The following is a 24,707-nucleotide window of genomic DNA, read 5'->3' on the forward strand; positions in this document are numbered from 1 at the left end:
ATATGTTTATGAATAATTTTTTTTTAAAATATTTTTTTTTCTTCGTTCCCGCTTCGCGAATCGGGAAGCTTCCCGTTAGCTGACCTTGATGCCGCGAAATAGACCGCGAGCCGGTAAACGTTTCTTTACCGCAAGTGCCGCGTTAGAAAACAACATCGTGACGCCTCCCGTCCGCATGACGTTTCACGTTGTCGCGTGATACGTCATATGACGTGCTACGTTAGCGAACTGGTACGCGAAGCGAGTCGCAAAGCGCAGGTTTCTGGAAGCAAACCGGGAGGCCCTGCAAAGCGCTTAACGTAAACACAGCAAGTCATGTGACTTGGTAATAACACTTTTCATTGGTTCATTTCACTTTTGGTTTCCTAATGATGTAAGACTAGGTCATATAATCTAAAATGAACACTTTTGATTGGTTGAGAACTCTTGTTTTTCCCAAATGATGAAAATCCCTCCTTCTTTCCTCACTCTGACTTTCATCATTGTGAGAGAAAGACCCTTTGTGATCACTGAGCAATGGCTTCTTTAGTAGCTTCAGCTGGTGCTTCCCCACCACCTCCACCACATCCAAGGAAGAGTGGACCACCTGCTCAAGTTATAATTCAGCAAGAAGAGGAAGAAGAGGAAGACGAGGAAGAGCAGGAAGAGAGGCAGTTTTTGCCTGAGGAACCCAGGACGTCTCACCGGAAAGAAAACTTCATTTGGCAATTTTTTAAAATTCCCAAAGGTCAGAAAAAAGTAAATGCAAGATGCGTAACTTGCCTTATATGTCAAGATAGACTGTCCAGAGGAACCGAGAAAAAATACAGTTTCGGAAACTACACAATGCATCGCCATATGACTAGGTGGCATCCTAACAACTACAGTGCTGCACAGTTTCGGAACGACCTAGATAATCTCCCTATTATGGCCAGAAGATCTGTTGTACCGGAAGTAACGGGACCAGAGGGCAGGGAGATGGTGCCAAATATACAAATGAGATTTGGTGAAGTAAAACACATCTGCGTATTTTGCGATGGATTCATTTGCTACGGAGAAAGAAGCATCACTCTGATCAACAGAGCTATTGACTATCATATGCAAGTTTGTACGAAACGCCCAAAATAATAAATACTTTTTTTTTGTTTTGTTGCTCCTGTTGAGCCCTTTACAATGAATCGTTTTCATTGCCCCCTCCAAGAAAAACCCCAAAAAATATAAAACTGTTCAGAAAAATTCAAAAAAAGTAAAAAAATGTTCTGAAAAATAATAAAAAAAATATAAAACAACAAAAACAATAAAAAAAAAGTTCTTTTCAGAACTACCTCCCCGTTATTAAAAAATTGGTACAATATTTGGAACTGTGCCAACCTCTATTTCTCTTAGTTCGCTTCCCAGTTCGCTCGCCGGTACGCGAACCGGAAGCGAACCAAAAACAGTAAGTATAAGGGAAGGAAACAGACACTTATGTTAAAAGAAAGACAGCTATAGGGGAGTAAACTAGAGATACTATTACCCGTAATCCACTGCTGATGATGTCACATATTACATCATTCATGACATGCTCAGTGACATCATCAGCAGAGGATTGCGGGTTTTTTGGCAACGTGCCTTAATCCACGGTTTAATAACGCTGCCTTTTGCTTTATATAAGTTTTCAAATTGTATGAAATATATACCAATAGGTCGTTATGAACCTTTAGGTAGTGCTTTTCTTCATGAGGTCTGGTCGCTTCCATACACATACAGATGTTTCAAAGATGATCAAGAAGTTTATCTGAATGGAGAGGAATGCACTGAGACGCCAGATCATTCACTAATGTGTAGGCACATACAGTTACACGGCTCATGCAACAAACACCGACCAAATATGGCTTGCGTGTTGCAAGGCACGCCAGTTCCTGCTATCATCCCCACGTTCAAGTTGTTGGAAAATGGTAGTTATTTGATGCTCAATAATGAAGATTGTTCTGAGTTAATTAAAAGTATTCCTTTTATCGTAACAGTAAGTGAACGGGTTATTTGCTGCAGAAATGTTCTATTTTCTCCCACACATGAACATAGGGAGTTTTCAATCTGGCCACAAATACCAACCTTGGGAGAGATTTCAACGGCATGGCAAGAATAAGAGCTCTTTTGTCTCAGAGAGAGGTGGCCTTGAGTTCGGCCCGTGAAACTTTCGTGCTTCACATAGCGAACACCCGTACAGAGGTGCAGACCCTTTTCAATTCAGATTTGCCTTTCAATTTCAGCAAGATGGTTCGGACTATCTTTAACGCATCCTCCACAAAGGCCCTGGCGCACTTTTTTAAAGTTGTTACCAGTGGTCTCGTGACTTCATTTGAGAAAATCTTTGGAGTCATCCCTGCTTTCTTTCATTCTATTTTCTCCACTCTGCTTCGTGGATTGGCATTTTTACTTGCATTACCAGCGGACGCTCTTGTGCTTTTTTACATTTTTAAATATGGATGTCCCTCCTATGCAACCTCCCACCCTGCAGCTGCTGACACTGTTCCGCAATCGCGTGCTAGAATATTATGGCACAATGCCGTTGGCGATATTAAGCACGGCATATGGATTATCTTTTCGATTCTCCTACTTCACCTGTGTCCAGCCTGTATTTCACTGCCTGACCTGTGATTTCGATTGGGCCATTGATTTGTGTCTCTGCGGACCGGTTTCTCCTGACGTCGACTTTAATCAGCTGATGACTCCTATCATTACTCACGAGTTGGTTTGTCCTGGCGAAAGGATTATGGCTGTGGCATTGATGCATGGACTAATTGGTCCCTGGAATTTATTGGCGGCAGCACAGTCTTTCTTGGAACAGAGCTTTCTTGAAAACCCACCGAGCTGTCCTCTGATGGTGATAGAGGATCCGGTGCTGGGAGAGCACGTATGTTCTTTTCCGCTTTTAAATTGGATGGCTGAACTGTTTTCGGATGAAGACGGTGACTTCCTATTGGAGGCTGTTGCAGCTTATTTTGCATACACAGTTATGTCATAGACCTTTTTCATGTTTGATATGCTGAGTACTAGCATTTCATTGACAATTCATTGACTTATTTGTCAAGTTTTTATTATTTACCTTGCCTATTGGCTGAAGACTCGATAAAGTACTTGGCTGTTTTATTTTTCTTTAGCATTACATTTTCCTAGTTTTTAATGCTTTACCTTGAGGACCGTCCACATATAAACTTGCAATCTGCTCTCATGAGATGGCACTTCTATTATCTTATTCAGTTCGTTTCCGGATCATGGGGAGGTGTCATCTAGGTCCTGGATATCTTTACACCGTGTTAAGTTAGCATGGGCTCATTACCGGTTTAAACGCCATTTTTCCTTTTTTGCAACTTCTGCACACGACACTTAGTTGTTGCTTTAGCTTTCCACCTAGTAGTTCATCGTGGTTTACATGAGAATAATATGTTATTGCTCTACTATCTGCTTTGCTTGTTAAACTATATCTGTACAGCGAGTGCTAAAGTTTCAAGAACAACACGATACAGAATTGTTATGAGGTCTGATCTCCACGACTTCATACTCATAACATAAGTGCAACTTCTGCCAATTCTGGGCATGAGGCGGGTTTTATATTGCTTTGCCGAACACACATACACAACAGTTGATGCGGTTCACATGAAGAGAGAGCTGGTGTATGCTGATGTGATTCCTTCAAATCTAAGACACTAAAGTATGGGCACGCCCTAAACCAACACAAAGAGACCTTCTTAGCAAATAATATAATATGTGTATTAGGGAGGGTGAGATATAAGCAGCCGCGGGCCGTGGAGGGAGTTACGGTGAGGCAGGGAGGCGGGGAGGGGGAGAAGCAGGGTGGAGCCCTCTCTACCCTGCCCCTCCCCCTCCCCGCCTCCCTGCCCCACCGTAACTCCCTCCACGGCCCGCGGCTGCTTATAAGTGTTGCTAACTCTTATTCATTTACAGCATGTTAACATACTGTCACCATTCGCTTTTTATGTACTAGTAACTATGCTGGTAATTTTGCTACTGATAATATGTGTACTTGTATTCTCCACCCTGCTTCTCCCCCTCCCCGCCTCCCTGCCTCACCGTAACTCCCTCCACGGCCCGCGGCTGCTTATAAGTGTTGCTAACTCTTATTCATTTACAGCATGTTAACATACTATCACCATTCGCTTTTTATGTACTAGTAACTATGCTGGTAATTTTGCTACTGATAATATGTGTACTTGTATTATCTAAGATACTACGCCTGAGAAGACGGCATTAGTAAATAAACATTTCAAATACACATGTGTTCTTCTTAACTCCATGTTCTGGTTTCTAAGAAATATATAACGACCGACTGTTCATGAGTTCCACGTATCCTGAGGTACTATAAGTTCATATTCTGGATTGTTTAAACATTGAGAGTTTGTTATATCCAATGTGACACTGTACCTAGCTTGCTAAGGAGTTTTTGATTACTAACGTGAGTTTTTTGGACACCCTAATTCGCCGAGGTTCCAATCCTCTGTCCACAGTTCTGTGTGAGAACAGAAACCCTGCGACAGGGGCACCCCCGACCCTTGCTGGAGCTTCATCACACTTGCGATACAACTCCAGCAATGCGCCACCTTTACGGCACAGATACATCACGCATCTGTGCTGTTTTTGCCCCATGATGCGCCGCATTGTAAATGCAGCACACCATAGGTGACGGAACAGCGGCACAGAATGACTAACACATCCCTGGTGATGCGCCAGTCATCATAAATGTATCCCTATGCTTCTTATCTTGTTAGAGATGAACCGCCATATGTATCATCAAAGTTTTTTGCATTTCCTAAATAGCGAACTTTAAGGAATAAATAGCGATTCTTTACCATTCCTAGTTTGCGATTAGCTATTTGCTAATTACAAATTACCCATTCATTTCCTTCATTTCCATAGGGCGGTTGGACTCACTTTTAGCTCGAACGGCTGAATGGATTTCCACGAAACTTGGCAAAATTGTAGGGACTGGTAGCCCGATGTGCCTTTGCTATGTCTCAAGATATATGCTCCAGTGGTTTTTACGAAAATTAACTTTATAAAATATATATTGGGCTACATTGGCCTATATATATGTTGGAGCCCAAATGTAGCCCAATGTAGCCCAATGAAGCCCAATGTAGCCCAATGTAGCCCAAAGATGGCCGCCAGACACACAAAAAAACAAATGTAGCCCAAATATCAGCCAGATGTAGCCCAACTATAGCCCAGTGACAGAATGACCAATCAGCTTCGCAAACCTCCGTTACGCGAAGCGGAGCGCTGTTACAGATATATATCTTTTTTTGAACGTTAATTTCTCAAAATCCACTGGAGCACATATATTGAGACCTAGCAAAGGCACATCGGGCTACCAGTCCCTAATATTTTGCCAAGTTTCGTGCAAATCCATTCAGCCGTTCGATTATTATTATTATTATTTTTTTTGCCCCGCGGGGCCCTTTTAAAACCTCCACATCAAACCTAGGGGGTCAGCGAGGATCTACTATGCCCCCTTATGGTTATTTCCCCCTTTGTTTTGGCCTCCTCTTGTCTCTCGATCCTACCGAGAGACAAGATGGCGGCCGCTACGGACTTTTTGGAATGTTGACAGACGGCAGAGAACCAATCAGCTTCGCTTCACAAAGCTCCGTTGCGCGAAAACGTTAATTTCTCAAAATCCACTGGAGCACATATATTGAGACCTACAAAAGGCACATCGGGCTACCAGTCCCTACAATTTTGCCAAGTTTCGTGCAAATCCATTCAGCCGTTCGGGCTAAAAGTGAGGCCAACCGCCCTATGGAAAACTCAATGTTAAAAACACGTTTTGGGACCCCCCTTTTTTCTCGGCCCCCCCTTGACGAACCCCCCCCAAATTTTCAAGGGCTGCTCAGAAACAAAATGTGCCATTTTCCTGAAAATTTCAGCCAATTCCGTCCACAAACGCCAAAGTTATTAGACATAGAATTTTCAAAAATCCCATAGAGAAAAAATCCTAACTATATATACCTACTGGCGACCGCCAGTAGGTAATATATATATATATATATATATATATATATAGTAATTGCATTTATATAGCACTTACTACCCTGTGACGAGGCGTCGAATCGCTTTTTCAGTGAGTACTACGCTATTCCGGAACCCAAAAAGGATTAGTGGTGAATTAGTATAGTCAGATATGAAATTATTTTGAGTGGTGGACATGTGAGTGTGTTATTTGAATAGAAGAAGGATAGTGGAGCAGTAAAAGAGGGAAGGGTTTGCATTTATATAATGCTTGCTAAGGCTGATGAGGTGTTGAAGGCCTTTTGTTGGTTAGAACGCTACTCCGGAACCAAAAAAGGATTAGCGGGGGAATTGGTATAGGCAAATATGAAATTAATTTGAGCGGTGGACGTGTTAGTCTATTAGCTGGAATTAAAGGGATAGAAGAGGGATACGTATGTTGTGTGTTTATATATATACACAAAGAATCTTTCAGCATTTGGCTTATGATTTCACACTTACGCTCGCCATGCGATGTCCTTGATAAGGCATGCCGTGGGCACCAGCAGCAACCCGAGCCAGAAGTATCCGCATTTCAGCACCATTCCCGCCTGCAGAGAAACAGAAAAACATTTGGCTGTGTTACACTCGCCAGACTCCAGGATTAACTTCTGCACGAAGCGCAAGCGACAGCTCCCCGACTACTTCAGCAGATGTTTCAAGCCTCCCCCACTCCCACCCCGGCCTCTCTACTGTCGGCATTACCGCAGCCAGAAAGCGGCGGCTTCCTGCTCCAGAGCGGGCAGGTGCCACAAAATTGAGGCATCAGTTGTTCCGTGTTTAATCCCGCGCGCCATTGTGCGACTGTCAGTGGGATGAAACATTCTAATGTATGTGAGATAAAAATAAACCAGTGGCCTGACAGCAGGCTTGTAGGGGCCGCCACCCACGGCAGCACAGGAACACTGCACATTCCAATCAGCACAGCAATTTTAGGTCACCCTGCCTGTGATCTCGGAGGCCTGTTTTTCTTTCTAGACACAGGTGCCTCTGCCACCTGGCCCCCGGCTCTGACTGTCCACGGACGAGGAACTCTCCCAAGGACTGAGCTATTCATTAGGGGGCAAGCAGCCTATTAGTGTCTTCAGCAGACAATTTGTATAGTCTGAAGGGACGGAGATCTGCTTTTTCAGCTCCACTGCTACTGTGTTAGTGGTATGGTACTAGGATATCGAGTCTTTAATACCGTGCTATCATAATATCATAGCAGAAATATTGACAACCAAAATAACAACAAGTCTATGTAGGTAAGAATAGGTTTACTTTGCTTAACTCCACATCCCTTGACAATATGTCTATCATCCAAAGAGGTAGGTGTGGAGTTATAAATAGCAAATCTATGCCTACCAATATTTACTTACAGTCTGGATATTTAAGTTGTACACATTTCTGCTATGATGTAATGCTGGAACGACGTTAAGCAAAAGGTATTCTAACATGTTCAACGTGTGAGATTAAATCCAAGGCTAATGAACTTTGGTTCGACCGCAGGTCATAAGAGCTCAGTACTTTTAAAGAGCACCCATTGGCAAGGGTGAGAAAAGAAGAAAAAAGGTTATTGTCAATGCAGCAGCAAAAAAACTAAGAATTTTAAAAAATCACAAAAAAGCGCTCAGTGCGGTGACGTGCACACACACGTGTCACCACGCATGCACATGTATGTGTCACTGACTTTTTAAATTTACCACTCCAAGATGGTTGACACCTATCTTGGAGCAGTAGATTTAAAAACAAAGGTTAAAAAAGCGCATTATGAGAAAGGAGTGACCAGGTAGCAAATTGCAGCTGCCAGGCCCTCCTAAAAAGTGAAAAAGTTGAAATGTAATTTTTTTTTAAATGGGACGCAGAAGTGCAATTGAACAGTGGGTTCAAGTCAACATTGCAGAAAAGTGGTAATGAGCAGGGAGCGGCTGGGTAGCAATGGTGGGGCCTGAAGGGGCTTGGGGGGTTATTTTTAAAAAAACTGAGTGGGGCAGCAAGGGATGGGAGAAGCATAGGGACGAGGGAGCAGCACGGAGATGGTGGAGGCGTGGATGCAATTGAAGACTTAGAGACGGTGAATGTGGAGGAGGAAGTGGCACATAGGGGAAAGGTAGAGAGAGCATAAAAACCCATACACACCCATGGAGTGCTGAAAGCAAAAGAAACAAGCACTGTCGAAGCCTATAGATTTTGCTATAGTTAAAAAAGTAATAACATTCACATTTTCATGAACATTAAAAGCTGGTGCAATCAACAGTTTCCTGATGCAGGCTACAGTACCTTACATGGTTACTATATGTCCCTCTAGTTAGATAGAAGAGCTTTCTGTAGCAGGCTGCAGTACCTTGAGCCTTAACTGGAGATCACATAGGCATAACCTGCCCCTTTGTAGCAAAACTGCCATCTCAGGGCCCATGTGAGAAACACACTTTGCAGAGGTGGTGTACATTAGGTATGTTAGGTATTATACATTAGATAAGGTAGGTAAGGTATAGTGGGTAAGTTAGGTACGGTATGTATGCCTAGTAGGTAAGTATGGTAGGTGAGGTATTGTAACTATTGTAGATAGATTAGGTTGTTATGGTAGGGATAAGTAAGTGTTGCAGGTAAGCTTCATATGCATGGTAGGTCAGGTAGGGTAGGTTAGGTATGGTGAGTAGCTTTGGTCTGATAGGTTAAGTATGATAAGTAGGTATGGTAGGCTGGTGGCACCAAGCATGTTAGATTATTTGAAGTAGGTTAAATCTGATATAATTGTATAGGAATGGTAGGTAGATATGGTAGGTTAGGTGTGATAAGTGGATATGGACAGGAAAGTAGGTATGGTAGGTAGATTAGTAAGATATGGTAGGAAGGTGTGACAGGATGAGTATGGTAGGGATACTAATATGGTAGGCTAGTTATGGTAGGCATGATACATTAGGCAAAGTAGGTTAAGTATGGTGGGTATTATAGGAGTGTGTGGATTGAAATTATGATAGGTTGGTGTAGGAAGTAGGTTTGGTAGGTATGGTAAGTATGGTATAGTACAACATTGTAAAAGGCTAGACCCGGCATGCCTACCAGCCTCAACATCTCCCACAAGAGTATTCGCCCAGCACACAGAAATCTTCTAATAGAAATTATTGAGAAAAACTCTTCTGCAAAAGAAATCTTCAAACTTGTAAAATAATTCTCCCGTTCTTCTGCCTGTGAAATGTTCATTCTTTCCCCTTCCGAACTATGCAAAGCATTGTCTGTTCTTTATGGGACAAGATCAAGATGTTTTCTGATAACTTCGAAGTCCAGGCTGAGCGGCATTCCCTGTCATGCTTACAAGAGCAGCTTTGCTCAGCAGCTCAGAGTAGTCATGGGGCACCTGAGGAAACAACTTCCGGCGACATAGAACTTATTATAAAGTCTATGCACTCAGGATCCTCTTAGGATCTGTGTCCATCTCTTCTTATCCCACTTTGTTTAATGCTCACTTAGGTGAGCTTTTCAATCTTTTTCTCAACAAGATCCTGGTCGCTTGGAAAAATGCTGCGTTACCATTACTTAAGAAGCCTTCTGCTGACCCTCTATCCATGTGAACTGTCTTCTTCCATTTCCAGCTAAGAGACTGGAAAAATGTGTCAATCGACAGTTATCTTCTTATCTGGAAGATGATGACATCTTGTAAGTCTCATAGTCTGGGGCACAGCCTGCTGCCCTTATCCTACCTGATCTCGCAGCATCCTTTGCAATGGGCTCTCATTCGATTATGAACAGAAGACCGCATGTGATAGGTATCTTTTCAAATGCTCTTGCCTTATTTCAATCATTTCTCTTGCACAGAACACAGACTATTTACCATCCACCATTCCGATCTAAATCGGTCTTCTCCATATGTGGAGTACCACAGGGATTGTCCCTTCGCCCCACACATTTTAAATATATGATTGCACCGGGCACCATCGTCAAGAAGTTGAGACTTAAGGTCCTACTGTATGCAGATGACACTCAGCTACTGATATCTATAGCTGAAAATTCAGATTCCACCAGGCAAAATTGTCTCAAACTGAATGGGGATAAGAACAAGATCATCCTGCTTGCTAGAGCCAATACTATCTGTCGGGATGAATGGTGGCCATCTTAGCTTGGTACTGCACCTAATCTGGAAACAGAGGAACAATATCTGTGCATTCTTATAGACAGTTTACAGAGTATTAAAGCACAGATCTCTGCGGTCTGCAAAATCTTACGCATCCTGTGGAAAATCTTTAACTGGATTCCCCTCCATTCTAGGAAAACAATTACCCAGGCCTTAATTACCAGTCACGTATATTATGCCCTATATGTAACTATTAATGATTCTCTGCTATCATATCTCCAAACCATCCAAAATACAGCCCCCAGACTGGAAGGCCATCTTCGCTCAGAAAAGCATCAAGGTCTATTTTGAATGAGCTGAATTAGCTGCCCATACATAAGCAGATACATTGAGCATTATATACTGGTAGCCCCAGCTACTTATGTAGCCAAGTGAACATTTGTATGTCCATCAGGGCTCTCAAGTCTTCCACTCTCAGTCTTGCACAACCACAAAGCATCTATCATGTCAGAACTGGTGGCCGTACTTTCACATACTTGTCTACCAGGTATTGGAACAAACTCCCTATTCAAATCCTCTACTGCCACAAAATTGAGACTTTCAATAAGCCATTAAATCCCGGTTATTTTAGTTTGCCTCTCTTGGTTGGAACATTATGCTAGTCATCTGCGCTAGGATACTCCATTGGGGCGAGTGTGCACCTTAAAAGACATTTTAACATAACATAACACAACACAACATAGCCTAGCACAAAACAACATAACATGACATATGAAAGGTAGGTTAGGTATGGTAAGTAGGCTAGGTATGACAGGTAGGGATGGTAGATTTAGTAGGTTACATACTATAGGTAGGTATTATAGGTAGGTTGCTAGGTAAGTAGCTATGGTAGGCATGGTAAGCTAGGCATGGTAGGACATGACTTTTTTTCTGATATTTAAGTTTGCGCTATTAAAGCATTTTCTAGGCTTCTTGCTTACAAATCAAAGCATGGTTAATGAGAAGCTCAACATACTTGTATTACTAAAACACATGCTTTTGCTTGGAAATGAGTGATGTATTATATTTGATGCTGTAAATGGTTTATACTTTCTAACAATTCACAGCACTAAATTAAAAAATATAAACCAATAGGAGAAGAAAATTAATGTTTTAGTAATAATAATGTATGTCAGTGCTTTACTTAAACAATGATAATAACATTAATATTAGGATCAAAAGCAACACTAATAATAGCAATATTTGTAATAATAATAATTATTATTATAATTTTAAGAGGGACTCACGTTTGTTGTACATATTGCCATAACAGAGTTGTAATGTACTCTCAAAGGAGAGTGTTATACAATTGAGAGAGAAAATGGAATTAGCCCTGAACGTGGTGATCCTAAAAGATGTAAATAGAATCTATCTCCTTGTAGGTACATCTGAAAGGGCTAGTAATCGTTCTTTCAGAAAGTCTGTGCTCCAACGTGGATTTACTTTGTGGGCAGCAAAAATAGGAAGTTCAATATGCTATCGTGACAGCAAAGTAAAACAAATAAACATAGGTGATTAGTAACAGCAATGAGCCTTTTATTTTATGACAGGCTTAGGCATCCAAACAGCAAACAGTGTGTCATAAATCAGCAATTAAAAACGTTGTTGCACCAGCGACTGAATATAGGAAAATACCAATAGCTGGGTCTCATTGTCAAGCTACACCTCATTTGCATCTGAAGTTTAATAAAAAGACCCATCCCCAAAATATAAAGGGAACACATATAGGACAAAGAAACTATTCTTACAATATGGGTTTGATGGAGAGCAAATCAAAACAATGACACACCATTAAAAACACATGAAAACCAGTGGCTGAAGATGGCTGACCCAAAATTACTCTCTCTCATTATACATTTTTTTACTTCTCTTTAATGTAATGATGACAAGAGTTTCTTTTCAACTGACAACTAAAGCAGTTTCTAGAGAGACCTAAAAAGTACTACCCTTAGTTTAAGCAGGATACAAGTAATCCAGTCCTCCTGGTAAGGGATAAACAGAAAAAGAGGAATGCAAGCCATTAAATGAGAAGCAAGTGAATAAGAAGACAAGCAATCCAACCAATGGTGAGCAACGGGCTGACACAAAGTCCGCTGTAAGTACTGGTATTGTATAACAAACAGGAAGCTAAAGCTGCAGAGGTGTTGCTACAGCTAAAGCTGACCGTAGGCAAGACCTAATAACAACTTGTCCTGTACACTGCATCCTGTACCCTAAGCACTGCTATTCATGGCATCTTTGTAGTACACCAAAGCATAGGTGCATCCTCTTTTTGTAATCTTTCACTCTACTGGCTAGCCAGCACTAGAAGGCACCCCTCACCCAATCTCCCAGACATGCATATAATGTCCTCCCTCCTCCCATTCAAGCCTTCACTCAAAATCCCACCTCTTGCAGCTGGTGGTTTAAAGTGGTTGACACGCAAGACCTACTTCCGCAGAGGCATGCATAGGCCAATGTGCATACCCCTATCTTTATATAAATTGTGTGTATTACCTTTGATGTATGTGATGTCCCTGGCATGGTTTCATCCATTATCCATCAATATTGTCACCACTCTTGTGCGTAGATATCAACATTTGAATCCGCTCATATGTACCACTAATAATGAAGTGTACAATGTGTCTGTGTCGTGTGTTCAGATAGCAATTAAAACAATTACATATCACATTTACAAGCATTTTCCAAAACTCTGGGAAGAATAACCTCAGCCTTGTCTTCAATATATTACCCAAAATAAAAGAATGCATGATTCACCCTATCAGAAAGAAAGCTTCTGCCTCAAGGTTGTAGCAAATGAATATTGCATACTTCACAGTTAAATGCACACAGGTCATATAGTTTGCAGAGCATTGCTACCTCGTCAGAACAATCCTCCATTCATACAATTCACACAACCATCACTCCCAGAGCCAACAGAGCATCTTATACCATAGCTCACCTTAATGTGCATGTCACAGCAGGTAGCTGCTGAAGCATAGTTACCTAAACAGAAGACCCACCGCCCAGAAAACAATATGCCACAACAAAACCTATGGAACACACTACCCAATTCACACCCCGACAACAGTAATATGATCCCAGTGAAATATGCAAAATTGCATTAAAGTAACTGTAATTTGCTTCAGACATGTTTTCTTTCTTCTGCTAACATTGCCCACGAGAAGTGCCCAGCTCTGATGCTGAGCTGTTTTTACATCTTGGCTTCAGAGATGAGACAATAAGATTGCTCAGCTGTAATGTTTGCATATTATGGTTTCTACTTGTAAGTTGTTTTGCTTTTTTCATAGCCCAGAAAAGGCACCTGCTTTTATTTTTTTCTTAAGCATTAATCGCGATTGTATTCCATACTTTGGAGCACAATTGTATACATTTTAACTTTACCTTTTACTTACCACAAATGACCCTGGTAGGAATAGACACAGCCTATTCATACCACTGAACCAATGCAAACCTTCATCAATCACAGAACAACCATAAACTAACAAATACATGCCCGTGGCTAAGCTCAATGAAAAATACTAGAAGCACGAGGAAAGAATGCCCAAATTGTGAAAGGGCTGTGGAGCCATACAGATTGCAGGAGAGTGCTACACAAATGCTGATACCAAAACAGCCCTAACTTACAGTTTTTCCCAGACGTATTTCTGACTTACTACTGTAAATGTAGGAATAAGTAATACCTAACTAAACCTAGCAAAAGCCACATCTACAGAACTGTCTTTATGAACTGGCCCCATTATACCAGATTACTTTTTCCTTCCGATTGGCTGTCAAGAGAGCGATTTTTTGGGAGGTGATTAATTTGTACCAGAGGTTACGAGTGGCGGGCACTGGCACTTATTTTGGGGGACTGGGACTTTATTTTACAACACTATACTTCAACACAGAGCAAGAGAAAGACGGAACAGGGAGTAAGAAGAGAACGTTAGCAAAGGACTGAAAAAAGGAGAAAGAAGGGATGAAATTGAACAAACAAGAATAACAAGCATTAGAAATGCAATCGGGCTCGGATTTATTTGAGTTTGAGCTAATGGCATTGTAAATGCCAATGTCTTTTTGCCATGTGTTATGGAGTGTGTGCATGTGGTGTGTAGTGGAATTATGTGGGTTAGATTGTAATTTTACCAATGGTTGCATGCTGTGCTTTAGATGAATATGTTTAAAAGTAAAGTGTATCATACAGCGATTGCTACAATAGTTAATTGTGGATGCGTTAACAATTGATGCGTGGACTGATGGCTGTTGGTGTGTGTGTTTGGTGGAAGAGTGCACTGGCGCCTGGAGGTGTGTGTGCCTGGTGGAAGGGTGCACTGACGGCTGGTGGGTGTGTGTTTGGTAAAAGCGTGCAGAGATGGCTGATGGTGTGTGTTTGGTGAAAGCGTGCACCGACGGTTGCTGCTGAGTGCGCCTTGTAAAAGCATGCACTGACGGCTGCCTGGTGTTGTACGCCTGATGGTGTTTGTGTTTGGTGAAAAAGTGCATTGATGCCTGGTGGTGTTTGGCCCTGGTGAAAGCATGTACTGACGGCTGGTGTTGTTGTGTGTGTGGTTGTGTTTGTAGTGGTGAGTCTGTGGGGGTGAGTCTGTGGGGGTGAGTGGTGATGAGTGTGGTGTGTATGAGTGGTGATGAGTGTGGTGTGTATGTGTGGTATGTGTGTGTCGTGTATGTGTGTGTGGTGTGTATATGGTGTGTGTATATGGTGTGTGTGTGGTGTGTGTGTGTGTGTGTGTGTGGTATGTGTGTGTGTGGTATGTGTGTGTGGTGTATGTGTGTGTATGGTGTGTGTGTCTTCTTGTGTGTGGTGGTATGTATGTGTGTGGTGGACTTACTTTGAGTGTTTGTTTCCTGCACACTCACACACTGCCCCTACACATTCACACACTGCTGACACTGCACACTCACACTGTTCACCCTGCATAGTCACACAATGTTCATCCTGCAGACTCATCTTGCACACTCACACAATGTGCACCCTGCACACTTACACACTGTTCACACTACTCACACTCTGCAATCAGTGTCACTCTGCTGTCACTCTGCAATCAGTGTCACTCTGCTGTCACTCTGCAATCAGTGTCACTCTGCTGTCACTCTGCAATCAGTGTCACTCTAGTGTCACTCTGCAATCAGTGTCACTCTAGTGTCACTCTGCAATCAGTGTCACTCTAGTGTCACTCTGCAATCAGTGTCACTCTAGTGTCACTCTGCAATCAGTGTCACTCTAGTGTCACTCTGCAATCAGTGTCACTCTAGTGTCACTCTGCAATCAGTGTCACTCTGCAATCAGTGTCACTCTGCTGTCACTCTGCAATCAGTGTCACTCTGCTGTCACTCTGCAATCAGTGTCACTCTGCTGTCACTCTGCAATCAGTGTCACTCTAGTGTCACTCTGCAATCAGTGTCACTCTAGTGTCACTCTGCAATCAGTGTCACTCTAGTGTCACTCTGCAATCAGTGTCACTCTAGTGTCACTCTGCAATCAGTGTCACTCTGCTGTCACTCTGCAATCAGTGTCACTCTGCTGTTACTCTGCAATCAGTGTCACTCTGCAATCACTGTCACTCTGCAATCACTGTCACTCTGCAATCACTGTCACTCTGCAATCACTGTCACTCTGCACTCACTGTCACTCTGCACTCACTGTCACTCTGCACTCACTGTCACTCTGCACTCACTGTCACTCACTGTCACTCTGCACTCACTGTCACTCTGCACTCACTGTCACTCTGCACTCACTGTCACTCTGCACTCACTGTCACTCTGCACTCACTGTCACTCTGCACTCACTGTCACTCTGCACTCACTGTCACTCTGCCCTCACTGTCACTCTGCCCTCACTGTCACTCAGCCCTCACTGTCACTCAGCCCTCACTGTCACTCAGCCCTCACTGTCACTCTGCACTCAGTCTGCAGTCACTGTCACTCTGCACTCAGTTTGCAGTCACTGTCACTCTGCTCTCACTGTCAATTGCTGTCACTCTGCACTCACTGTCACTTGCTGTCACTCTGCATTCACTGTCACTTGCTGTCACTCTGCATTCACTGTCACTTGCTGTCACTTTGCATTCATTGTCACTTGCTGTCACTCTGCACTCACTGTCAAAAGCCCTCCTACCCCAAATAAAGATCAAAAACTGATTTTAACAGTGGGTCAAATATGTGCAGCAGTGGCGTTCAGCATTTGTCCATAAGCCGGATTCATGGAAGTTTGTTAGTTTAACTGCTAACCAGGTAAAAGAGTTCGATTCTGATCAATTGCATATAAAATCATTTTACCTTTGTTGCCTTAAAATCTGGCGCGGTTTTGCCTCTTGGGCCTACTTTGGACACCCATGTTTAGAACGTGCTGCACAACTCGCACTCGTCGTGCACGGCTCGAAATTAAAATTAGGAACATAGAATAATAAGCCCAGAAGCCATGCCCACTACTCTAGTTAAATCAACTTCTCGGTTTGGCACAAATGGCCATCTTTGCCTCCTTGCAAGGCATAAACTTAAGAATGTAAATGCTGCGTTTATGTAAATTTGTTTTTTTCTTCAACATTACTAATCCTTTCCCAGCCTTCACAAATAAATACGTCTAAAATGCCGTGGAATTATGTTGGTTTTAAGTACATTGTATGAGAGCAGGAGTTGTTCGTGTAGGTATTATAAATACAGAGCTGGGTGCCTGCCAGAACGTGTTGAAAAAGAACAGCTGAATTTAACCCTCAAACTGCCTGGATTGCGCCCAGAATAAGACAGTTCTGTATTTCAAAGGCAGCTGAAAGTTATTAATGCTCCTCCCTTCCAATAACACCATGGTGTGGATGGCTTCCAACTTGGGTATGGGGGGGGTAGGGGCGGGGCACTTGGTATTTTCTCTTTGATGGTACGCAGAAACTGGTGGTTCTGTCTTTCGAGAGTGACCTGAGGCGCCCTTTTCAAAGTGAAGCTGGACTGCGCGTGCAGTAAATGCCGGCCTGCTTCAAGGCGCTACAATAAAATGCCGCTGCCTGGAGGGAGGGTGGGGAGTCTCGCGGCGGCGGTTGCTCTCATCTGCGGGTGTGACAGCGGGTGGACAGGGGGCGGGTGGTCGGTGGAGGGCAGCGCCCAACTTTTGGCGGGAGAGGCTCAAGCGAGGGCGCTATACTCACCCTCAGGGGGGGAGGTCTAGGGCCCCTCGGCAGCCTTATCCTATAGACATATGTACTGGGCCCTGGAAGCTCCTATATGAGGATGGCGAGGGGCTTCGAGGCGCTTAAACGTAGTCACTCGCGCATCCCACCATCAACGGGGCTCCTACTTCGTGGCGTCGAGGACGCATGGCGAGCCTCTGGTAGCCTCGGCCACACGTTGTGATCTTGGGCAAACCCCCGTCCGTTTATTTCAATTTGTAAAGGTGCGGAGAGAGCTTTAAAACCCCCCAGGATGCAAACTCGGGCCACAACATGACAAAATGTTGTCGCTTTCACATTGTCACACAGCCGTGCTTTGTGTTCGCCGGTGCCCTTTGAGGTTTAAACGCACCCAGCCCAAATTAGGCGCTTTGTGTTTGTTTTTGGCTTCATACACGACGAGAAAACTTTAATTGTGCCCGAAGGCTGAGGTGCAGCTGCTCTGTTTCACACCAGTCAGTCAAAACTCTCACCCATTGGAAAAGAGGTAGGTGCTTGTGGGCTCAGTGCGCCTCAGACCACACAGTGGAGCCGCTGTACTCCGTGCCTTCAGCCGCTGCCACCTCTCATTGAGTACGTGACCTTTGCCCTCCTCGAATCTACACGACCCGCAGTCACTACATTCCTGACAGACATTCAGTCAAGGATTTGTAGTGGCACCACTCACCGGTGAGGATTTCTACGCGCTGACACAGTGTAGATGGAAATTGGTGAACGTGCACCACGCGTCATCAGCTACTCACAGTTTCACTAATATCTGCCAGTAGGGAGCGCAGCTGCGCTGTTCACCAGCGGCGTGGTCAGCTCCAGTCACAAGCGACAGAACGAATGAACAAACCATGCCAACTAACCACCAGGTGATTGTACGCCACGGAGCACACGAGGGGGCAGCTGCGCTGGTCGCCACAGCTGTAGCAAAGTTTCACTATTGCACAGTTCACGAGGGCGCAGTCTCACTAGTACCCAGCTCACGAGGGGGCAGCTGCGCTGTTCTGTCGCCATCAACTGCACCAAAGTAACGTCTGTATTTCGATAGCGCCCAGAAGCAGGAGGGTTGTCGTTCGATACTGGTGCTTTTCGTTTGCATGGCAAGTGGTAGGCAGGGTGGGCCGAGCTTCGCCGATACCGATGAGGGAGGGGGGCGTGGGCCCCCGTGTCTTGCTGTCTCAGCGCCGGATGAGTGAGGCTAATGAAGCCCTTTCCCGGCCTGGCATGCAGCAGCAGCGCGCGGAGCGCTGCTGAATGGTGAACGCGCCCGGCCATCTGGATTCACTTACGGAGGCACCCTGACAGCTCCTAATTATAATTAATGTACTTCTTTGCGCGAGCACGCACGAAAAATGCCCAACATGGCGTCCGAAAACTACATTTACCCTATCACTTCAAGCCTATTAAAACGACACCACAACGAAGACGAATCACTGGCCAGATGACAGAACACGCTAAGGAATGTGTGGAATTTGTCTCGCCAAAGCCCTAGGAGATACTTTTTTTTTCTCTTCTTTAACATTAGGATCTCGAAACTCCTCCCACTTACGTGGGCGGAGGCCTCGCCCTAAAAGGAACTACAGGGTAGTGGAAGAAAGAGGCATGGGGTGGAATCAAGACTGGGCGACTTTTGAATTCGCTAAACCCAGCATTTAGCAGCATTGGCTTCGAAGAAAAACTTTGAGCCCCTCCATTTATTTTAATTATTTTTTTCTTCCTTTCTTTTTCTTTTTTACATATTCAGCATTTCATACAGTAATGTTGCTCTTATCTAAGCCCTCTAACGTTTTTGCAGGTTATGAACTTTGTGCCTCAACAATCCACTTCTTTGTGCCGTCCTCCCACGCCATACTGTGGTTATGAATAATGAGCAGTCAGTGTGCCTGCTTTCTTGCATCCGTTCCTCTTTGGAGACAATTATGCAAGTCTGGCAGGAAAGCCAAGAGACAGGTAAGTGAAGCAGATTTCACCAACATGTTTCTCCAACGTGAATAAGTATTTGTGTCCTTTCAAACAAAGGCGAAATACAATGAAATAAAAAGTTGCTGGCAAAGTCTGCCGGATTCTTTCTCTGTCATGCTCCATCATCTGTTGTGTGCGCAGGCCAAGGCCACAGGGGGACTGTGCAAAGGCTTCAGTCAGCGCTGGCACAGGTGAGAAAACATGGCAAGAATGAGGCCTGACTCCTTGTGAGTTCAACAAACCGAGCTCACAGAGGACGCACCACCTGCTCTGCGCCCAAAAAAAGACCCGCCAGCCTTAAAAAAGGGCTGGCGACAGCAGTTAAAGATGAGTAAACTGCAGTGCTTAATTTGTAAAAGAAAAAACACATAAGTGCCAGGGTCCTCGTTAGGAGGCCACGGCAGCATGCAGCACCCAATGCCCTTGCTAATGACAGTACCAACACAAATACTATCCATCACACGCCTACAAACATGACAATTCAGACTATTACAGATCCCCCAAAGCTTTAAGAATGGCTCGGGAGGCAGGCATTGGTCATTTTAAATGTGGGATGAATTAATAAATAATAAAGTGTGCTCTTCACTAAATTAGACAAACAGTGTCACCATGTGGTAGACTGTTATAAGTGCGGGTGCTAACAATTAAGTGCTGGGGCCAAGCACTGGAAATCACCGGCTCAAATTTAGCACTAAGGGCCAGATGTACTATCCTTACATTTTGTAACTCGCAAATTGCGTCACTTTGTGACTCGCAATTTGCGACTTGCAACATGCAATGTACAACGGTGTCACAGACACTGTTAGGGATTCCCAATGGGGTCGCACATTGCATGCCTCATCAATATTCATGAGGCAAGTGCTATTTGCGACCCCATTGAGAATGCCTAGTACTCCCAGGGATGGTGGCCTGCTAGGGTCAGCAGACCACCATGTCTGGGACTGCTTTTTAAATAAACCAGTTTCCCTTTGTTTTTTTAAATCTAGCCCGTTTTCCATAAAGGAAAACAGGATGCATTTAAAAAAGAAAAATGAAACTTTTCAGTTTCATTTTTTAAGGGCAGGCAGTGGTCCCTGGGACCACGGGACAACTGCCTGCTCCTAAAAAATATTTTCTCACACACTCACAAATGGGAAGGGGTCCCCTGGGGACCCCTTCCCGTTTGCGAGTGGTCTCCCACCTACTTGAAGTAGGTGGTGAACTGCGAGTGTTTGCGACCGCAAAGAATACTACATGGCAGTGAGTCTCGCTATTAGGAAGAGACACCTCTTCCTAATAATGAGAGTTGCAAACGCTATTTTGCGAGTCAGTGACTCACAAAATAGCTCTTGTACATGGCATTATCCTTTTTTTGTGGTCGCAAACAGGCTGATCTCCAGTTTGCGAGCGCAAAAAAGGCTCGTACATCTGGCCCAAAGTGTCACATGTACATAGGACCCTTCATTAGTCCACCGTTCAGCGTCAACTAACAACCTGTTTTGCAAGATTATAATGTAGTTCAATCAGGTGCAATGGCTGGACTATGTGTAGATAGGGTGGCAATAAAAACCAGAATTTTGATTATTTTAATCGTGCATGATCAGGAGGATTTTGTTAGAACATTTCATGGAGATCGAAAATGCAAAAGGGGAAAAGAGTATGTATGGAACCGTTTAAATAATCACGCAATTTGTATAGTGTGAACACAGTCAAATGTATACTGGTCCTCGACCTAACTTTCTCCCTTCCACTTGTAGATATATCCTTGAAAACAGCTTCCATCAAACCGTTCCGAGATATCTGGGCTGAAGTTTGGGATTGGCATTGAAAATTTGCTGCGGCCAGTCCTCAGACCTGACATGCACCTCGTAGCTCTGTTTAAATGTCACTTCCCTGTATTTCTCCTCCGTGTACTTTACCTCTCTCTCGACCTCTTCTCTCTTCACCTCACCTGTTCATTTCTCTCTATCTCTATATGCCTTACTCCTTTCTATCTCTCTCTCTCTAATGCACATTTTATCTCTTTCTATTTTTTCCTCTTTTCTCTGTACCTCACCTCTCTTCTACAACCCCACCTTACTCTAAATTCGCCTCATCATCCATATGCTATCTCACCTCTACTTTCTACCTATTCCTTCTATCTCCCCGCTCTCTGCTTTCTTTCTACCTCTTTCTTTGCCTGTATCTGTTTTCTCCATCTATTATCACCTCCTTCTCTAGTTCAGCACACACTCTCTACCTTACCTCTCCCTACCTCTCTTTGCACATCCCTCTTCCTCACCTCTCCATGCCTTCGTTGCCACTCTCTCTATAGCACCCCCTCTTTCTCTGCGACTTTAACAACCTCACCTCTCTTACCCTAGCTCAACTCTCTCTCTACTCCACCCCTTTTCATCTCTCTTTCTACCGTTCACCGCTCTCTACCTTACATTTTTTATAGCTCACCTCTCAACCTCCATCCCTCCCTGCCTCTGCCTTACCTCTATTTCTACCATACTCTCTCTCTACCTCATCCCTCAATGTATGCCGCCCCTTTCCCTCTCTCTACATTTTTTCCTCCCCATCCCTTGTCTTTCTAACTCACTCTAAAGCCTGGCTGTCACTACCTCTCTTTCCATTCTCTCTGTGCCTTTTAGCTCACCCGTCTCTCTACCTCATCTCTAACTCCTAGGATTACCTCATTTCACCCTATGGATGATGAAATTACTGGTAGTGGTGTTTTGATTTTTTCTGTTGCAACGACAATGCCAGTTGTGAAGGACGTTACTAATACCTAACAATTAAAACTTCATTTTCGTGCTCTATGAGCATTGCTGTATTTTACAAATCACATAAAGGTAAAAACTAACAATATCCCTGAAAGCTGCCAGTGCATCAGGGACATTTAGTTTATGTTTTTCCGTGGCACCCCCAGCATATTACGCATCACAAATGTGGGGCCAAGATGTTTAGCGGTGCCACATTCGCGACACATGTAGGGCACATCGGGGTTCTAATAGCTGGAAAAAATAAATTTTAATGCAATGGTGCCGTTCTGTGCGGCAGCAGGCTATGATGAATTAATGGGCATTTGGGCCTCCAGATAGGCGTGTCGCTCAGCTACTTTACTCACCCCTTTTCACTTACCCCAATAGGCTTTCACTGCAGGGGCAACAATGATACAAACATATGCAATTCAAAAATCCAACAGTGCAGGTATGTCTCTGCGGCTGCCCCACAGACTCCTCGGCACAGCAAGAGTTTAAGCCGCCCAGCGACTCACTAAAACAGTACAATTAATCCTGGCCAGCTGCTGGGACCCCTTAAAGGAGACGTTCATACAACATCAGAGATGGTGCTGCACTGCAATTACATAACTCACATTCCAAACATACAACTTGCGTTCTTCCTTTAAGATTAGAACAAGCGTTCCAAAATACATTTCAAACCTATTTCTATCGTTTCAATTCAGAGACCTGGGATAGCATTTTACTTCCAAATTAATAGGTGCATGCCAAATTCAGAACCCCAGTGCTAAAGTAGAGCCCACATTCAGTTTTACTAAAATGGGGTCACCGTCGCTTCATGATGGCTCGTTTTCACCTCAGCACTTCGGCAGTGCTCACTGCGCCGAGATCGAGGAAATTACTATGCATGTGGGTATTGCAAAGTCAAGTCAGGGAGCCCTGACTTCTCAGTGACCATTTTGTAGTCTCAGGCTGCGTCTGAGCAGAGGAGAGCAGGGACAGCAGGTGCAGGGGGCAAAGTCAGGGGGAAATGGTTGACAGGAACAAAAGCCATGGGATTATGAACAGAGACAAAGGACACGCCTGGAATTGAGGGTAGGAAGGCCCATAACACTTTGAGTTATGTCACTGTGAGAAGCTGCCTCAATGGACATCTATCCCCTAAATTAGTCCGAGAAGTCAAACTATTAATAGGATAAAAAAATCTGCATTTTGGTGAAATATTGGAACATGAAAAGTCTGTTTAATATTGTGAAACTGGTGAGGCTCTAGTACTGATCAGTCAAAACAATCAATATAGTAGCGACGGAATACTCACTCTGCCAAACTGAAATTCCACATGCCTCATTTACAGTAGGGGAGTAGGCAACGGATATTAGACCATCTCTACCGCTGAAATCCTCGTTAGACCGCCCAACGGAGTAAGGACGGTCGGAGGATTGGCCATTTGGCCGCCCACTCCATTTAGAGAGGGCAGACAAATGTCCAGTTTTTACTGTCTCTCAGTGCTGGGTAAAACCTGGTGGTAAGGGGCAGTGAAAACTGCAAAATGGTCCCCAACATCATGGGAGAGAACTCCCATGGTTTGGGGGTCATTCATTTTTATGTTTTCATAAACAAAATCTCGATTTGGGATTTTGTTTTTATAAATGCAAAACAATGTGAAAAGTTTGACAGACATTGCTGTCACACTGATGGAGCTGTTCATCAAACTTGGAATACATTGACAGGCACTGCTGTGACAGAGATTTCTGCGAATGTAAACAAGTGTCTGCTGGGGCGCTGGACATCTCTAACTTCAAAGCAAGGTTACTCTGATCAAGCCCATGGCCCTGTTAAATTGGGTACTAGTAATACCAGTTGTTTACAGTGCTTACAGACGGCTGATGTGAGGCCTCAGGCACACTTACAAAAGTAAAATAAAAACATAAGATGTTTGGGAGTCAGTTTCCAAATCCATCCAATCCGACCGTACTCAGAGTGGACTAGGTTTCTCTGGTGGCCTTCCATGAAAAAGCTGCGAAGGCCATTAGTATGTTAAGAACATGAGAATTATTTTGGTTTTCAAGTTTCAAGTCCATGAAAAACATCCGCAAGGAGGTAAGAGCCAGCTTGTGTTGTTTTTTTTCTAGATTTCCTTGCAGTAGCTGTTTCTTGCGGTGGCTCTTTAGTCAACAAGAATTATTTCTAAAGCGTGCTTTGCATTTTACAAGTTTGTGGCTAAAGTATGTTGCAACACCAAGCCATGTGTACTTTTTTATTGGGCACGAAGAAGAGAAACAGTATTCCAACTCTAAAAAAAGTTTCATCTTCAGCTGTCCGGAGTTTTTTCCATGGTTTGTTGATTTTGCCACCACGTTCATGAATAATTTTTAAAAAAAGGTATGTAATCCGTAGGAAATAAAGATTGTTTATTCAGCAGCTAAAAATCTGAATCGTGAATTCCATTAATTCTTACTTAAAGATCCTCACAGCTTCCGGCCGTATACCTCAAAATTATTTGTGGTGGGAGCCATGTTTGTACATTCTGCTACATTTTCCAAAAGGACTAAATCAAACTCTTACTGTAAACCCAGGAGCTACAGTCAGAAGTGCCATCAATAAGAACGTTGTCACTGATCATAAATCTTCTCTACCACTAACACTCGCCGGGGTTGGGCACGTAAAGTCAACACAAGTTCACATACTCCTACCTCTAGAACAGGAAGATTAACTTGGATTTGGGACGCTACTTTGTCAAGAATGAAACAAAATGACAGTGACTCATTTCTA

The 24,707-nt window shown here is 43.6% G+C and overlaps 1 protein-coding gene across 2 annotated transcripts in view; it reads right to left on the reverse strand.

Moving 5' to 3' along the window:
• Positions 1 to 24,707, reverse strand: part of ATP8A2 (ATPase phospholipid transporting 8A2) — a 1,791,179-nt gene that overhangs the window by 78,395 nt on the left and 1,688,077 nt on the right. For both annotated transcript variants that reach the window (XR_013599395.1, XM_078655985.1), the window contains exon 33: positions 6,490 to 6,578. Coding sequence is in view for 1 of the 2 variants with exons in the window: in XM_078655985.1 (XP_078512111.1) it covers positions 6,490 to 6,578 (89 nt within the window). In the remaining variant the exon portion in view is untranslated. The remainder of the gene's footprint in view (positions 1 to 6,489; positions 6,579 to 24,707) is intronic.

This window comes from Lissotriton helveticus, chromosome 8, assembly GCF_964261635.1.
Source record: "Lissotriton helveticus chromosome 8, aLisHel1.1, whole genome shotgun sequence".
Lineage (NCBI taxonomy): Eukaryota > Metazoa > Chordata > Amphibia > Caudata > Salamandridae > Lissotriton > Lissotriton helveticus.